This window comes from Macaca nemestrina, chromosome 2, assembly GCF_043159975.1.
Source record: "Macaca nemestrina isolate mMacNem1 chromosome 2, mMacNem.hap1, whole genome shotgun sequence".
Classification (NCBI taxonomy): domain Eukaryota; kingdom Metazoa; phylum Chordata; class Mammalia; order Primates; family Cercopithecidae; genus Macaca; species Macaca nemestrina.
This window is the reverse complement of record NC_092126.1, coordinates 185,078,110-185,096,362: the sequence shown is the minus strand read 5'-3', so window position 1 is coordinate 185,096,362 and position 18,253 is coordinate 185,078,110. Positions and strand designations below refer to the sequence as shown.

At 41.4% G+C, this 18,253-nt stretch overlaps 1 protein-coding gene across 1 annotated transcript; it reads right to left on the bottom strand.

Moving 5' to 3' along the window:
* Positions 1 to 1,476: 1,476 nt before the first annotated feature.
* On the bottom strand, positions 1,477 to 16,894 carry LOC105477453 (coproporphyrinogen oxidase). The gene is made up of 7 exons (XM_011733956.3): positions 16,215 to 16,894; positions 14,334 to 14,477; positions 13,632 to 13,742; positions 11,701 to 11,842; positions 8,782 to 9,000; positions 4,766 to 4,870; positions 1,477 to 4,131 (listed from the first exon to the last, which is right to left on the bottom strand). The coding sequence occupies exons 1-7, from the start codon at positions 16,765 to 16,767 to the stop codon at positions 4,044 to 4,046; spliced, it is 1,362 nt and encodes a 453-aa protein (XP_011732258.2). The 5' UTR covers positions 16,768 to 16,894; the 3' UTR covers positions 1,477 to 4,043.
* Positions 16,895 to 18,253: the final 1,359 nt, after the last annotated feature.

Genomic DNA, 18,253 nt, shown 5'->3' with positions numbered 1-18,253 from the left:
GTAGGCCGGGCATGGTGATTCATCCCTGTAATTCCAGCACTTTGGGAGGCCAAGGCAGGTGGATCACCTGAGATCAGGATTTCAAGAGCAGCCTGGCCAACGTGGTGAAACCTTGTCTCTACTTAAAAAAAATACAAAAATTAGCCGGGTGTGCTGGCCCATGCCCGTAATCCCAGCTACTCGGGAGGCTGAGGCAAGAGAATCGCTTGAACCCAGGAGGTGGAGGTTGCAGTGAGTCAGGATCGCACCATTGCACTCCAGCCTGGACGACAAGAGTGAAACTCTATCTCAAAAAAAAAAGAAAAAAACATAAAAACACTTCTAGAAACAGGTCTGTGAGTACATTAGTCTGTTTTCATGCTGCTATAAAGAACTGCCTGAGACTGAATAATTTATAAAGAGGTTTAATTGACTCATAGTTCAGCATGGCTGGGGAGGCCTCAGGAAACTTACAATCATGGCAGAAGGCAAAAGGGAAGCAAGGCACCTTCTTCACAAGGCAGCAGGAAGGAGAAGTGCCGAGCAAAGGAGGGAAGAGCCCCTTACAAAACTATCAGATCCTGTGAGAACTTTCTCACTACCACGAGAACAGCACAGGGGTGATTTACCCCCATGATACAATTACCTCCACATGGTCTCTCCCTTGACACCTGGGGATTTGGGGGATTACAATTCACGTTAAGATTTGGGTGGGGACACAAACCCTAACCATATCAGTGAGGTTTTATGTTGTATAACTTATGACTTGATTTCAGGTAACAAAACAAGGGAATTTAGTCAAGCCATTTACAAAAGTCTAAGCGTCACTAACTTAAATGTGCTAATTTAGGTTTATTATGAAATTGGATTGTTATGTATGCTTCTTTGGGAAGAAAGATGAAATTTTAAAATGTGGGATTTCAAATATATAACTTATACTTGTGGCAGGAATAACACAATACATTCTTGAAAACAATTTCTAAATGAGCTTTTAGAGATACTGGGAACTTCTGTTTTCACAGGCTAGGAATAAGACAGTTATACAGACAGTTAAACAACAATAAGCTTGATACTACAATATACTGCAAAACAGTGTTGGAAAACAAAGATTAACAGATCATTCATTAGGTAGCAGGTACTATAAATAAGGAAAGACCCACCTTCAATATTTTGTAGTAAGTGGGATGTGGATTGAATGACTGTAAATAGAATATGTTGAGAGCAATACTAAAAAATGTGCTGAAAGGGCAGAAGAGATTGACTCCAAGGAACGTTTCTTGAAGAAGATTTAAATTGGGCATGGAAGGATGAACAGGCACATAAGACATTCCAAGCAGAGATAGCAGCAGCCTGAGAAAAGGCCAGAGCAGGTATAATTTGGGGTAAGTTCAGAAAAGTGGTGAGTGACAAATGCACAGAGTATATGGTCTGAGACTGAAGTGCACAGAGAAATGTGGAAGATAAGGCTGAAACATGAGGTAGGGGTTAAATGGTGGATTGCTTGAAAGTATTAGCTTTATTAAAGTATTATTCACATATACAATAAAATTCCATGATTTTAAGTTCAGTGAATTTTGATAAATGTATATAAAGTCTAGTAACCATCACCACAATCAAGATGTAAAACATTTACATCATCTCAAAATACTTTTGTTCCCTTTCACAAATCTGCATCCCCTGGCCCCTGACGTCCATTGATCTGCTTTCTGTCATTAAAGCTTTGCTTTTTCTAGGTTTTCTTATAATGTAGTCATATAGTAACTACTTTTATGTGTGGCTTTCACTTGGCATAATGCTTTTGACGTTCATCCATGTTACTGTCATTAGCAACAGTTATTCCTTTTCATTGCTTAGTATTTTAATATATGCATATATCACAAGTTGTTTATCTGCTCACCTGCTGTTAGCCATTTGGGCTGTTTCTAATTTTCAACCATTGAATAAAGCTGCTGTGAAAACTGAGAACAAAACTTGCATTTTTCTTGAGTAAAATACCTAGGAATCAGGAACTCTGGCATTAGTATAGTTGAGCCTTGAACACAGGTTTGAACTGCACAGTTTTGCTTCTTCGCAGATTTTCTTCCACCTCTGCCACCCTTTAGAGAGCAAGACCTACTCTTCTTCTTACCACTCCCACTAAGCCTACCCAACATGAAGTCAATGAGGATGAAGACCTTTACGATCATTCACTTCCACCTAATGAATAGCAAATATATCTTCTTTCTTATGATTTCCTTAATAACATTTTCATTTTTTTAGCTTGTAAGAAGAGTATATAATACATATAACACAAAACATGTGTGAATTGACTATGTTATTGGTCAGGCTACCAGTCAACAGTAGGCTAATAGTGATTAACTTTTGGGAGAGTCAAAAGTTATACAAGCATTTGAAACCGCGTGCAGTAAGGAGGAGTTGGGGCCCCTCGCCCTAATGTTGTTCAAGGATCAACTGTACTAAGAAATATTTGCATTTTCCTATATTATCCTGGCAACAAAAAATATAAATATTTCTTAGTCTTATTTCTTTTTTTTTTTTTTTTTTTTTGAGACGGAGTCTCGCTCTGTCGCCCAGGCTGGAGTGCAGTGGCCGGATCTCAGCTCACTGCAAGCTCCGCCTCCCGGGTTCACGCCATTCTCCTGCCTCAGCCTCCCGAGTAGCTGGGACTACAGGCGCCCACCACCTCGCCCGGCTATTTTTTTGTATTTTTTTAGTAGAGACGGGGTTTCACCGTGTTAGCCAGGATGGTCTCGATCTTCTGACCTCGTGATCCACCCGTCTCGGCCTCCCAAAGTGCTGGGATTACAGGCTTGAGCCACCGCGCCTGGCTAGTCTTATTTCGTAATAAAATTTATTAGATGTGTTATAAGACAGTTGAAGAATTCATACATTTTCCAGCCCTAAAAAGGCCACACACAATCACATACATTCAATGTGTTCCAAGATAATGATATGTATGAGATGCTGTTCCTTATAAACTTTATTATGAAGCAAATAAAATAATACATTCATATTATTATATGAACAAAGAAGTCACACATTAAGAATCCTGTTGCGATTTTCTCTTAAGAGCAAAGAGCTGCAGAATCTCTAATATAAAAAAGAGGACATTTTCAATGTGTCCATTTTGCTAAGAAATGTGTGTATGAAATGCCTCCAAGTTTCTCATACTATATATATTTGCTTTAAAGAAGGAAATTACTTCTCATTTCATTTTCCAGATGAGAAACATTGCCTAAATTCATGGCATCCCTAGGATTATTCTTAGTCTCAACTTCCACATAGAGATGTCTGAAATAGAAAACTTCAAGTATCAGCATTCAGGGATATAAGCTTTCACACTCAAAAGGGCAGAGAATCCCAACATTAACAAATAATGGTTCCACAAAAATCAAAATTACAACTTACACATCTCTTAATAGTAACGTCACTTTAGAGTTTACAAACTACAGAAATAACTGAATTGTAACACATGCAGAGATTAAGAATATTTCAAGTGCTTCTAAATACCTATTATAAAAATATATATCTACTTGACACTATCATGTTCTCTGGAGAAAGATGTATAAAGACTAAGCAGAGACTTCAGCATTGACAAAGTAAATTTTTACCTTCAAGCTGCATTCTAAAATTACTCTGAAGAGCCAACGTCACTGAATTAATGAAAACAAAATGTATTCCACCACAGATTTTTATGGCAGAAATGAAAACTTTAAAAAACACATGAAACAAAAACAAGATGAGAAATTTCCTGATACATATAATACTATTTACATTCCCTTATCTCAATACTTGGAAACTCAATGTCCAATTTTGTAAACTAGTCATATAAAATGACACTACAAGTATAAATGAGGTGTCATCAATTGACTCTGACAATCTGCCATCTCACCATTCATCACTGACAGCATCCAAAACATGTTACCATCCGCCCACGAGGTGGGGTGCAGAGTGGAAAAGACTAAGGCACAGGTAACTGCCACACAGTGGCAAAGTGCCGGCCAGTGGCATGGGGAGCACACATCCTGTGCCCTCCAAACCCCCGCACGGCCACTCTGCCTGTATCAACACACCCAGTCCCTTGGATGGCGCAGAACTTCCAGAATTTCAGCTTCTTTGGAATTCTCTGAGGGTGAATGCATGTACTCCCATCTATGCGTGTCCAAAACAAAAGCAAAAAAAACATAAAAAATAATGACACATATACCTCTTTACTTAAATGAAAAATAAAATCCTAAGAATAAAAAAAAAAAAAAGCCTTATACTTCTTTGTCTCGACTGTGCCTGGTGTGCCTTGTACCAACTTGACCTTTAAGAAAACTATTTGCCAAAAAAATAGTTTCCTGATAACTCTTGGGTATGCTTTAGCTAATATTACTATCCCAGAGCCAAAATACACCTTTAACATAAACCAGGGTTTCATAAAGTATAGAACCTCAGGGGATCCTTGGGCAAACTTTCTTTAGCTTAATACTTATGCATACCTCTTTCCAGAGAAACAAATAGGCAGGGAAAGTCCATCTCACCTCCTAGCTACCATGACTCAGCCTGTATTCTCTCTCCCTCCAGTCTCTCCTTGCCCTCACAGAGCCGTGGCATTCACCATGTCACCGCTTAAAATATCCAATTTGATTTGCCTTATTTGACTGTGATTTTCTTATCAAATCAGCAAAGTCAAAACTAACACAGACCTACGTATGACATCTGCGGTGTTAACTTTCATATTCTGTGGGTGTTTGGGAATTGGGAGTGTAGGGATAACTACTAAAATGAGTTATCTTCTTACCGGGCAGTTAGAGGTAAAGACATCAAGATACTTTCAATTCTGGATCCTGGAGTGAAGAGGCCAAACTTTGTGCCCCGATCATACAGCAGATTAAATTCTACATACCTGCCATAAATACATCAAATAACATTAAGGGCCAGCTCAATAAAATCTTAAGACTAACCCATAACAAATATTTTAAAAGGGGTGGGTTTTTTCCCCCAGTTCCCATCAGTTGGAACTGGCACAGAGGACACCACCCTACAGCCCACTGAGAGCTCTCCATCTGGACAGGCAGAAATAAAAGGTTATTCTACCCACCGAACAATAGAATACAGAGTCTGACCCAACATAGAGCAGTCACAATACAAGGTTATGTTTTCCCATAAGTAAACAGAATTGACACAAAGCTGAGAAGTTTAAAGCACAACAATTAAGAAAAAAAATGCATTCCTTCTCAAGATAACCCAGCTCCGTCTGGCCTTCCTCATACTCTGGAATGTTTCAGAGACAAAGATTTCATTTCACTATCTGTAACTCACGAGTACTACTACCAAGATGGTGTAAAACTTCTATATCTGAAAGGCCAACTACAGCTAACAATAATCTATTAACAACGGACTATGATATTCTATATATTCCTCTTTCTTAAAGTAGTTAATTTCATTAATAAGCAGTCACATAATTCAGTCTCTTTGCAGATTAATAGCAATCATAATAAAAGGTAGTGTTGAGTTGCAGCGTTTTCATTTTTTTTTTTTTTAAATACCCTTAGCATCAACTAAAACTTGGTTCAGTATATTCACTGCCCTAGTCAGATCTGGACTCCATCCAGTTTAAAATCCTGCCTCTGCCTTTAACATAGGATGTAAAAAGGTCTCCCTCTCTGATTTCAAAAGGATAATTTCTACTACTCAAAAGAATTTAGACTGATTCATAATCTGAAAAGTTCAATAAACAGTGCCCCTTTCAGATCATTTATCTAATTCAGAAATTACTCCCTTGGTCTAAACTTCTCTCACATAGTCTTATTTACCTATTGGTTACTGTCTTGATGCCCATCTATAGCAAAATATTCTCTAGGTTCTCACAATAATTTTTTTTTTGAGATGGAGTCTCACTCTGTTGCCCAGGCTGGAGTGCAGTGGCGCAGTCTCGGTTCACTGCAATCTCTGCCTCCTGGGTTCACGCCATTCTCCTACCTCAGCCTCCCGAGTAGCTGGGACTACAGGCGCCTGCCACCACGCCTGGCTAATTTTTTGTATTTTTAGTAGAGACAGAGTTTCACCATGTTAGCCAGGATGGTCTTGATCTCCTGACCTCGCGATCCACCCACCTCAGCCTCCCAAAGTGCTGGGATTACAGGCCTGAGCCACCACGCCCAGCCCACAATACTTGAATTATTTAAAAGCACCTTTTGTATATGGAACTTGTCAAAAGCCCTGCAAAAGTGTAAAGAATTTTATCTATGCTCCCTTTCTAACTCTCACCATTTATCATTGACTTTTATGTACAAAGAACTATTTAATACCTTCTTATGTCTGTTTCAAAAAATAATTTAAGTGACTCTTCTGAATCCTTTTCTAAGACCATGGAAAAGAATTCTATCTTTTGGCTACCTTTTTCACCTGGTATTACGTTTCTGAAACATCTAAGGGATGGGTATGGTTCTCTAGTTTACATTGATGTATTTGAAAACCTATCACAGAGACCCTTGTAAAGAGTCCTAAATGAATTTTCTGTCAGATCCTTTCCTCTATTGAGCGAATGATGCCCCTCTCTTTACATTGGCCTCTCTACCTCCCACCAAGCTGCACTTAGATCTGATCTTTTAAAAAAAAAAAAAAAAATGTTTTTTAATAAAAAATGTCCATCTCCTTTTCCTGGTATAGATCTGATATTCTATATATTCCTCTTTCTTAAAGTAGTTAATTGCATTAATAAGTAGTTATCTAATTCAGTCTCTCTGCAGATTAATAGCAATCATAATAAAAGGTAGTGTTGAGTTGCAGCATTTTCTTTTCTTTTCTTTTCTTTTTAATAATTTCTCATCCTTTTCATACATCTGTCCTCTCTGGGGTGCCTATAAGTTAGGGACTTTAACCAATCCCTTCAATTTAACTAATGCCTACATTTTATCCTGTTTCCCTTTCCCAAAATACAACGAACAAATAAGTTAAAGGTCTTTAATTTCTGGTTTCCTATGAAAAGGATAACTGTAAGACTGACGTTCAAAGTCTGGGGGAGGATAGTAGTAACTGAGGGCAAGAAACTGGATGAGATTGCCAAATAAGAGACTGTACAGTCAAAAGGGAACGAGACTGACTGCTGAAAGGGAGACCCGTGTTTGGAGGGGGTGAAAACAGGGGAAGGTGGGTAACAGTAAGTGAAAAGGATAGATAACGGGTCATGACTGCAGTATTAGAAACCAAAGACAGTGTTGATAGCCCCAGAGAAGAGCTGGAGTTATCCTAGTCCCCAGAGTTTATCGCCATCTTAAGGCCCAGAGATAAGGGAGGCAGAAAGAAGCTGTCTTTGAAGAAGAGTCACACACCATACCATAGAAAATTAATCTAATACCCCACAGTTCTGCCTATCTCATGACACCAGACATGCAATGATACACACACAATGACTTTCAGAATGATCTGCCATCAAACGACGTATAAAAAACAAAGCAAACCATTACTCCTGTCTATGAAGTTTTAAAGGATTCACCTAACTAGTATTGACAAAATCTGCCAGCTTTGCCTATAAAATCTTGTGCAAAACTAGAATACTTTACTTTGCACAGAGTTCTAAATTGTCCTCTTAGGTATGTCATCCCCACTAAACTATGAGACTCTTTATGTCAGGTCCATGTTATGGCCACCTGGTAGCCAAGATAGTGCCTCATCACAGGGGCCGCAAAATAAATATCAAGTGAAAGAAGGAAAGAGTGGTAAAGGTATATTCAAGAAATTATGGAAACGAACAAAAAACATGTTCCAAAATAGATGTATTCTTTAAGAAATTTCTAAAAATTTACTCTCATGTTTTTCAAGTTAATAAATGGGAACCAGATAGCACAGGCAGTCATAAGAAAGGATATACGCAAATGTTTATCTTTAGACTTGAAACATTATTTAAGTTGACCTCTTTAAGGCAAAAGCTTTACCTCCTTAGTACCCAAAGCTTCTTTTGCCTAACACAGAATTAACATCAATGAGAAAATCCATTTTATAGCCATGTTTCAGTACTATACAGGCATTTAAGGTGGCAACAAGAAACTGATCGGGGCCAGCAGGCTGTGTAATTTGGAGTGGATTTACAAGTAGACCGTGGCGGGAGATAGTCTCAGAATGGACACCCCACTGAGCTCACTAGGCTCACTGCACAGAGCAGGGTGGTTAAGGTGAGTATCATGGTAAGAAGCACAAACCTGCTTCAACTGCTTAACCTTATGCACTACACAGACTACAAGTTTTGAAGTCATTTTGACCCAGTTCCACATCTGAGATCTTATATTTACCAGCTATGTCTCTTGGGCCACAGATTTAACTTTCTGAAAAAAGATGATTACACCTATCTTACAGGTTTGCTGAAAAACATCAGATACAAAATGCCTAATGGAGAGGCCGGCAGAATTTCTGAAATTATTTCCATTAAAATAACTTCTGTGAAATCTTTAAGATGAATGAAAAAAAGTGTGATTCCAAATTTACAAAGCCGCAAAGACATTAAATGAGGCTCACATCTTGACATAAGGCTGGAGGGTATTACTAAAAGACTAAGAGAAATCAGCAGAATTAAATTCGGCAAGTACTTACTACATGCCTACTATGAGTCTCTAACGTATAGATGAATTAAATAAACTTTGCTATAATTATACTATTACTTTACACAATGTCTTTTAATTCATTTACTATCCATCTAGCTCTGAAAAGAAATTAACACAACTATTACAAAGTATCGGACAACACAACACCTGCTATTATTAAGAGCTGCTCCACCTCCCCCAGCTACGCCATGAAAGAATTCATTCTCCAGTCACTTACCGTCCTCTTCTGAGCTGCTGCCACAGCTTCTCCTGGGGCGTGAATGAGTCATCACAGTGCTTTTTCACAAGGGGAATATAAGAAGGAACTACAGCCTTGGCACAGCTCTGTACAAAGCGAAACACCTCCTCCTTGGACGGAGAGTCAAGATCATCAAAAAAGATACCACCAATGCCGCGCCGCTCTCCACGATGGGCTATAAAGAAGTAATCATCACACCTGGAAAACACAGCCGCGCCAAACCAGGGATCAAATGGAAAAAAAGAGACGTGAAAATCAATGCGAGACTTTCAGGTTACAGCACTATCCTCAACTAATGTCAGGATAGTGTCCTAATTTGCTGTCCAACTATGAAAATGAAATGAGGATTTTAGACAGATTTTTTACAGATATCACCAAGGTAGAAAATGCTTATCTTTTTTTTTTTTTTTTTTTTTTGAGACGGAGTCTCGCTCTGTCGCCCAGGCTAGAGTGCAGTGGCACGATCTCGGCTCACCACAATCTCTGCCTCCCGGGTTCACGCCATTCTCCTGCCTCAGCCTCCCAAGTAGCTGGGACTACAGGCACCCACCACCACGCTTGGCTAATTGTTTGTATTTTTAGTACAGATGGAGTTTCACCGTGTTAGCCAGGATGGTCTCGATCTCCTGACCTCGTGATCCGCCAAACTCGGCCTCCCAAAGTGCTGGAGTGAGCCACGGCGCCCGCCGAAAATGCTTATCCTCTTATTTTCAAAGCAACCAGACAATCTCACACAAGTCTATGTAAACGATGTGAAACTCTAAGAACTTTAGTGAACAGAGAAACAGTCCAATATTGATACTGTATTTCTTGGAACAAGTTGCTGCCTTCAGAAGCACTGATGCTTTTGTAGGAGGCAGGAGGCCAGGAATCTTCCACTAACAATGACACCAACCATGGTGCAAAGCCAAGCTCTCTCGAGTGAGTTCTTTATTCACCAAAGGAAGGTACTATACACAATCAGGTCTCTTTCAGCAATAAAATTTGATGGTTCTATAGCATGAATGACAGAGGGAAAAGTTGGTGGAAAAAAAAGATCAGAGAATATTTTTTATTCTTTCATATGTCATATCAGACATATGAAAGCTTACCCTGTGAGGCAGCACATAAAACTATTAATCTGTTCTTGAGTCTTTTCCCCTCTATGGCTACTAGAACAGGTTTCCTAAGAAGCCATTTCCTAACTGTTAAACTCGTAAAATAGTTTATATCCTAAAAGTAGTTCTTTTGATAATCTCTGCATAAGGGTCCTTAAATAGAAAAACATGTTCAAACAAAAACTAAAAGCTATTTAAAAGGTCACCTTAAATACAGCTTCAATTGCTTAAACAACAACAACAACAGAACAACAGATGCAGATCCCTAGAACTGACACATCGGTAGAATTCACCTCAATCGTGACTTGTTGGCCTTCTTTATATGCACATTTTATTAACACAGTCTAAGAAAGTATATCCTGAGCAAGATTGTAAAGTCAGTTTTTAACCCAAATCATACCTTTTCAAAATCTCTCTTCAAAACATTATAAAATTAAGTAATCTACTTACTTCTTAGTCAGTGTTCCTTTGCTTATAACAGAATTGCTGAAACTGCGTAATTTATAAGTAAAAGGAACTTATTTCTTAAGTTATGGAAGCTGAGAAGTTCAAGTTTGAGGGGCTTCATCTAGTGTGAGCGTTCTTGCCGGTGGGGTCTCTGCAGAGTCCTGAGGCAGCACACATCACATGGTCGGGGGCTGAACGTGCTAGCTCAGGTCTCTTCTTATAAAGCCACCAGTCCCGCTCCCATGAATTTAACCCATTAATGCATGAATGGATTAATCCATCCATCAGGGCTTTGCCCAATCACCTCTTAAAGGGCCCAGCTCTTAATACTGCCAGATTGGGGGTTACATTTCGACATGAGTTTTGGAGGGGACAAATATTCAAACCCAAGCACTTATACTAAAAACTTCTTTTTAACTAGCTAGCATCCTAGATATTTTATTACCTAACACTGCTTAAAGTCATCTCAGTAATCGCTAGAAAAAAGAACCAAAAGAGAACTGTCTACTCTATTAGTCCTCCTGGAAGGATGCTAAGTTCTGAGAGAGTTTACAAGACAACTAGTATCTGCATGCATCCATGGCTGTATACTTTTCAGTAGTAATGTTACATCAAGAGGAGAATATTCAAATGTTTCATCTTTTCTGGCAATTTTAAAGCTGAACTCCACACTGTTGCATAAATGACATTAACATTCTACAACTATTAGCTCTAAAAACAAAGCAAAAAGACAAAAATTCTTTCTGTTCTTCCTTTTTCAAGAATGTCAATGAGCGCTAAGCAAAATTGAGTACTTTACTCATATTCCAAACAATTTGTGCCAAGATTCCATTTGATGATAACAAATATTCTGGGTCTTCTTCCAACTTTTGTTTGTTTTCTTATTTTATCATTAGAATTTCTTCAACAAATTCTCCAATTCCTCTTTCCCCTTGGCCAAAATCTCTGGTATGTGGGCATCTCCCTCTAGTGGTTCTCCAACCCTTCCCATGCCCTTACACATTCCCAAGTCAACATCAGGAACAATAATTCTCATCTGGAATGAGAATTTAACAACCCACTCTAGATTAAAAAGCCTCTCATTCTCAAGCATAGATCACCTTATAGTTTACAGTCTATCATTCTAAATCATTTGGAATAAAAAGATGTTACTACTCAATTTATATTATAATATTCCTAACTAAATAATTTAATACAACCACTTAAAACTAGTATTCTAATTCTTCTGATGAGTAAAGTAAGAAAAATAGTTCCATTTTCATAAGCAGAAGAGGGTATTTGGTGACATAATAGTTGCCTTCAGAAGGAATAGAATGTAATTTTGGGGTCATGAAAGTTCAGTAACTTTACCTACCATTTTTTAAATTTGGGGTAGAGCTCTGGACCATGCTGGTCACAAGCCTCCTTTAGAGTTCTGTGGAAATGGACAGCATCTTCTTGGTTCAAGTATGTTGGAGTGAGGTCACATCCACCACCAAACCACCACTGCTTGTTGCCTACCAAATCAAGACATGGGATTCTAATGCGGACTTTCGAGCTTCAGCATTACTGGCTAGATTAGAAAACTTAATTTAGCAACTTAATTTATTCAGCATAAAATGGATGACAATAAAAAAAAATTTTAACTGATTTTAGCTCTGAAGACCAGTAAGGCCCGGGCAGAAACAGAGAGGTAAAAGCGGCCAGGTGCGGTGGCTCATGCCTGTAATCCCAGCACTTTGGGAGGCCGAGGTGGGCAGATCGCCTGAGGTCAGGAGTTCGAGACCAGCCTGGCCAATATGGTGAAATCTCGCTGCTACTAAAAATCCGAAAAATAGCCGGGTGTAGTGGCCACCTATAATCTCAGCTACTCAGGAGGCTGAGGCAGGAGAATCGCTTGAACCCAGGAGGTAGAGGTTGCAGTAAGCTGAGATCGCGCCACTGTACTCCAACCTGGGAGACAAGAGTGAGACTCCATCTCAAAAAAACAAAACAAAACAACAACAAAAAATTAGAAATAAACTAAAAAGTAAGAAAGTGGAACTTGCAAGGAATGATATGCAGGGCAGTGAGTGATAAAACAGTACGCTGGTGGATCAGGAAGTGGATTGCAACTCTGGCTGTAGAGGAGAATCACATGAGGAGCTTAAAATAGCTAGATCACAAAAAAGAAAAACTAAAAACAAACCCACATCTCTGACCCAGGAATCTGTAGTTTATAAAAACTTCCCAGGAGATTCTGACACTCCTTGTATTAAGAACCACTACCACCCCTCCCCTTTCCTAGAAAGAGTAAAAACACTTGCTGAGGTAACTTACCACTTGAGAATAACTGTTTCATATGTTCACGGGTGTATGAGTTGTCAATACTAGTTAGCAACTTTAAACATAAAAGGTTGAACCAAGCTGAATGGCTTCAAATGAAAAGTTAAAGCAGTGACTTTAAATGCCATCACCTACAGAGACACCAATAGGAATAGGTGTGGTACTGCACAGGTACTCTGACATGTGGCATCAGGTAAGAGACAGGCTGGAACTACATGCGCAGGAGGCATCATCAACTGCATCCCACTTTAGACCCACTGCTAATGCCCTGGTGACTAGCAAAGCTATGCATACGTAAAATATTTTCCAAAAGCAAGTTCTCAATTTCAACTTAACCTCATACATAAGGTGTTCCTTCAGATGTAATGAATTTATGTTTGCAAAGAACCCTGGGCGCACACTGAAGTTCAGGTTCATTAAATCATTCCTTCTATGCTGGAGGAAATATGGGAAGATATGGGAAGGTTAGAGTCAGTCAATATCGTTCTTTTTTTTTTTTTTTTTTTTTTTTTTGTGATGGAATCTCGCTCTGTCACCCAGGCTGGAGTGCAGTGCAGTGGAGCAATCTCCGCTCACCGCAACCTGTCACCCAGGTTGAAGTGATTCTTCCACTTCAGCCGCCCAAGTAGCTGGGACTACAGGTGCGTGCCACCACACCCAGCTAAGTTTTTGTATTTTTAGTAGAGAGGGGGTTTCACCATGTTGGTCAGGCTGGTCTTGAACTCCTGACCTCAAGTGATCCACCCGCCTCAGCCTCCCAAAGTGCTGGGATTACAGGCATGAGCCACCATGCCTGGCCCCATTCTTACTTGTCATGTCTTGGGCAGAATCCATTGCACTTGCCAAGAAATTGCCTTTATATGCCTCCTGAAAGACCTACTTAAGACTATTCTTTCTCACTTTTAGATGTTATACTCTCTTATCTGTTTCAAAATGCACATTTTGCACAATAGTACTTTCCATAGCTCCTGAGACCCTTACCATCAGCTTCTTCTACTTCAAAGTATCTGTAGTTGAAATGGATAGTAGGAGCATGAGGATTCTTGGGGTGGATAACAGAGCTCACGCCCATAGCGCAAAATGGCAATTTACCTGGAAAGTAAAATACGAGTAGTGAGCTATATTCAGTTACCTTGAATGGCTTGATACAATTGAACTCTAATATGATTTCTAAGTCAATTTTCAAAAGCTGGTTTTTACATTGTCTCTTAAAAACATAATTTAAAAAAAGTAATTCTCAACATGCAGCATATGAACTCAAATGGCTTTTTTCAGAAGCAGTATTTATTTATTTATTTATTTTTTTATTTTTTATTTTTTTTTTTTGAGACGGAGTCTTGCTCTGTCGCCCAGGCTGGAGTGCAGTGGCGCGATCTCGGCTCACTGCAAGCTCCGCCTCCTGGGTTTACGCCATTCTCCTGCCTCAGCCTCCTGAGTAGCTGGGACTACAGGCGCCCGCCACCGCGCCCGGCTAATTTTTTGTATTTTTAGTAGAGACGGGGTTTCACCGGGGTCTCGATCTCCTGACCTTGTGATCCGCCCGCCTCGGCCTCCCAAAGTGCTGGGATTACAGGCTTGAGCCACCGCGCCCGGCCAGAAGCAGTATTTAATTTATAAATAAAACTTGTGGGCAAAATAAGGTTTGCAGGGACTATTAAAGACTGTCGAGGCTGTCTGATTTACCATCTTTAGTCTTCAGAACTTTTCCTCTGCTTCTCATTTGTTTTGCAGCTTCCTCTGAAAGATTTCCATGAACAACAGAAATGCTCACCCCAGCCTTTTCGAAAACACACCCATCTTGAAGTACACAGCTGATGCCACCACCTCCTGTGTATAGAAATGTAAAAAAGGAGGGAATGTAAGAGTATGTGCAAAACTGAAAGCAACCCTTGCATGAAGATGGTTATCTTCCTGTTTCCCAAATCTTTTATATCAGTGTATTTATCATTTTATGTACAATACAATTAGATAACTAGCTCAGCTTTATAACATACACTATTAATATTGGGCAAATACTGGACCTTCTCATATCACTAAACTGAATATTTCTTCAACATTCTCCTGCCATCATCTAAAATAAATCACTGGAATATTCTCCCTTCAGATTCTACTGTTCAGAATGGCATCTATCAGTTATGATATATGAGAGAAAGCTAAGGTTAAAAATGGGAATGGGTAGACTTGAAGGGTGTTCTATTATTACTGAATTTAAGAGATCAATATTGTTTCAAAAATTTCTTTCTCAGTGTGCTGTTTGCCTTTTAATTTTATTTACAGGCAATTAAGAAACAGTAGATATTCAAACTCTGAAGGGATTCAGAACCTTAAAGTGAGACGCACATTAGTAGTCACGTGTATGAGCCTTACTACTAATTTTTTTTAAGGTACTAGGGTCACTGTAAGGACAATGTTTCATCAAAGTTCATGTTTGGCTTGTTTTATTTCTAAGAACATTTAGAGCTGGATGGGAGATAAGATGATCCAGTACAACCCTCATATATTCCAAATGAGAAAACTGAGGACCAGAGGGGCAAAATATCTCATCCAAGACCAAACTGCTGACGAGTGGCTGCAACAATTTATCTAAATGCTGCCTATGCTTCAGACAATATTCTAAGCACTTCACATATATTCCATCCATATATATGGGTAGTATGAGGATTAAATGAGATGAAATATATATATATTTCATAGATGGGAAAACAGCCATAAAAAAAGTAACTTCTGAGGGTCACACGGCTAGTCTAGTACTTGAGGTTGTGTCCTAGTTCAGTGGTCTTTGCTTGAAAACATTACAAGATGGAAAACTAGACTGAACTTCATTTAATATAGATGTAACAATATCACAGCTCAAAACAGGAGAAGTCAGGTATCCTTCAAGTTTCCACTCAAGATGTGGGGTTTCACTGTATGGGCAACACCACGGTCATGAATATATGCCTCTATGAGAACTGGGTTCTGATGCTCATTGACATTAGAAGGGAAGACTTTCCTAGCAGGAAATCTGACGCGTGCGTTTGGTAGTGCTACTGAGAAACCAATCAAATATATCTTGGGCAACAGTAAAAAGAAGTGGGAAGACTCTGACACAATGGCATCCTGGCTGGAGGAGTTTCGCCGACACTTAGCGCGCAGGAGATGAGTTCTTTCCATCTCCTAAAGAGGAAAAAGCGCAAATTCACCCAGAGAAGGAGACAAAATGTGTTCCATAATCTATTGAAATTTATGTTCAATAACGAACTTTGGACATCTAAGCTTGTTAGTTACAAATACCCCTTAAAAGTTCTAAAACAAACAAACAAACAAAAAGCTGCTATGGAATTGCAAAGATTTTGAAATGCAGTACCACAGTGACAGCTGATCTGGGTCCACACCTGCAAGCAGAGGGCTGGTGACCCTTTCGTGTCCATCTTTTTATCAGCGGCCTCTAACCAAGCGGCCTCTCCGTGGGTACCCCCTACCTACCCCATCTCATATTGTGAACTATTATATTTTCTGTCTGCAATCTGGAACCTGACCCTTTTTCCCCCATCTCCACCTCCCGCCAAGGGCCGGCCTCCTTACCTTCCTTCCTCTCCCACCGGTCCACAGAAAAGCTGGCGCCCCCGTCTACCTGTGCCAGAGCCTGACACACCTGGGCCTGGGTCTCCAGGATCAACAGCTCCATCTTGGTCTTCATGTCGCCCGGCCTCCTTCGCAGCTCGCCCAGGTCGGTCACAGGCGGGGCCATGAAGCTGCTGCAGCGGCGGGCCAGCTCATCCTCCTCCTCCGGCCTCCCCAGCGAAGGGGCCCGCGTCCCCGAGCTCTTAGGCACCATCTCCGCCCGCTGCACATGCCCGAGGGCAGCGGCGGCCAGCCCCACCAACCCCGCCAGCGCCGCGGCCAGCCCTGTCCCCAGCCAGGGGCCGCCTCTCGCCGTCGGGCCGTGCCCCAGCCCGCGGCTCTGCTCCGTGCCAGCCGGGCCAGGGGGCCGGCAGATGCGTCTGGCTGCGCTGTGCTGGGACCAGGCTCGGAGCCCTCCGCCGCCGCACTGGGACCAGGCGCGGAGCCCTCTGCAGCCGCCCCGCGCCACGCGCCAGCAGGGGCCGACGCTCAGCCTGCCCAGCTGCAAGGCCATGCTCCCGCACTATCACCTGGGGCAGTGCCTGCGTCCCAGAGCCCGGCCTTTGAGCCGACCCACCCCGACCCCGGGAGTCCTGAGCCCGCGAGCCGCACAGGACGAAAGAACCTTTCGGGAAGAGCCACTGCAGCGTCGGGCTCCGGCGGCGGGGGCGGGAAGTGGGGCGTGCTGGGAGCTGTAGTCCGGATCCTATCGCCGCCTGCAGCGTCCCCGCGCTGGGCGGGAGATAAGAATCCGACGCGCCCAGAAGGGCTGGTCCGAAGGGAAGAGAGCGGGGCGGGGACGGTGCTGTAGAAGCTACGGGAGAGATAACAGAGGCTCTCTTGTCACGTACAACTTCGGGTCGGCTGTTTACTCAGCCAAGGAGAGAAGAGAGAGTCGGGCTGGGAGGCTGAGGGCGGACTGGGGCGGAAATGTGGCAGAGATCCCAGTCCCGCTTACATTTTCAAACAGGGTTTGCAGAATACAGAGCCTGGCTCAGGATGTATAGACTACAGACCTGCCCGTCGCTCTGGGTCCTGGTCCTCTAGAGTTTTCAGAGGGGATGGGCAGGCTGGGAAACTCCTTGCTTAAGGATGATTTTCTAAGGAGAGTGGGAGAAGCTAGTAATGGACTCTGAAGAGAATCTAGAAGACTTTCTGTGATCGAGTCCACATCACAGTTCTGTCCTTAAGATTTCCCCAGGCCGGAGCCGGCACGGTGGCTCACGCCAGTAATCCTAGCACTTTGGAAGGCCCAGGCGGGTGGATCAGATGAGGTCAGGAGTTCGAGACCAGCCTGGCCAACATGGTGAAACCCTGTCTGTACTAAAAATAAAAAAAAATTAAAAAATAAAAATAAAAAAAGCTGGGTGTGAGGGCGTGCGCCTGTAGTCTCAGCTACTCGGGAGGCTGAGGCAGGAGAATCGCTTGAACCCGGGAGGCAGAGGTTGCAGTAAGCGGAGATCGCGCCACTGCACTCTAGCCTGGGTGACAGAGCGAGACTCTGTCTCAAAAAAAAAAAAAAAGATTTCCCCAGGCCTTGCTTCTATAGTACCTACTTGATTATTTTAGAAAAAGGAAAAGCAACGTGACTGTTTTGGTTAACCAGTAGAAAATTCCTGTGTTTTGGTGATTAACAAATAATTTTTAAAATAGTTATTCTACTACTGTGGGGTGCTCCCAAATATTGCTCACATTTAATACTTAAAACAACTGCTATAAACTAGGCAGGGCAAATATCCACACTTCCTCCCACTCTGTCTCCCTTCCCCTACCCTTTAAAGACATGAGGAAAGAAGCTAACAGATTTGACAGGCAAGTCTTTGTCTCCCCTGTAACCATACCAGAGCTCCATGGTTCCTGGACATAAAAGTGTGAGAACTATTGTCATGGGCTAATTTGTCCCTTAAGTCTCCAGGATGGTTTTAATTTCTAGTAATAGATAATAATTTAAGCCACCGGTAGCTGTTCCCACAAGTGTTTTCTTAGTAGCAGGATGCACT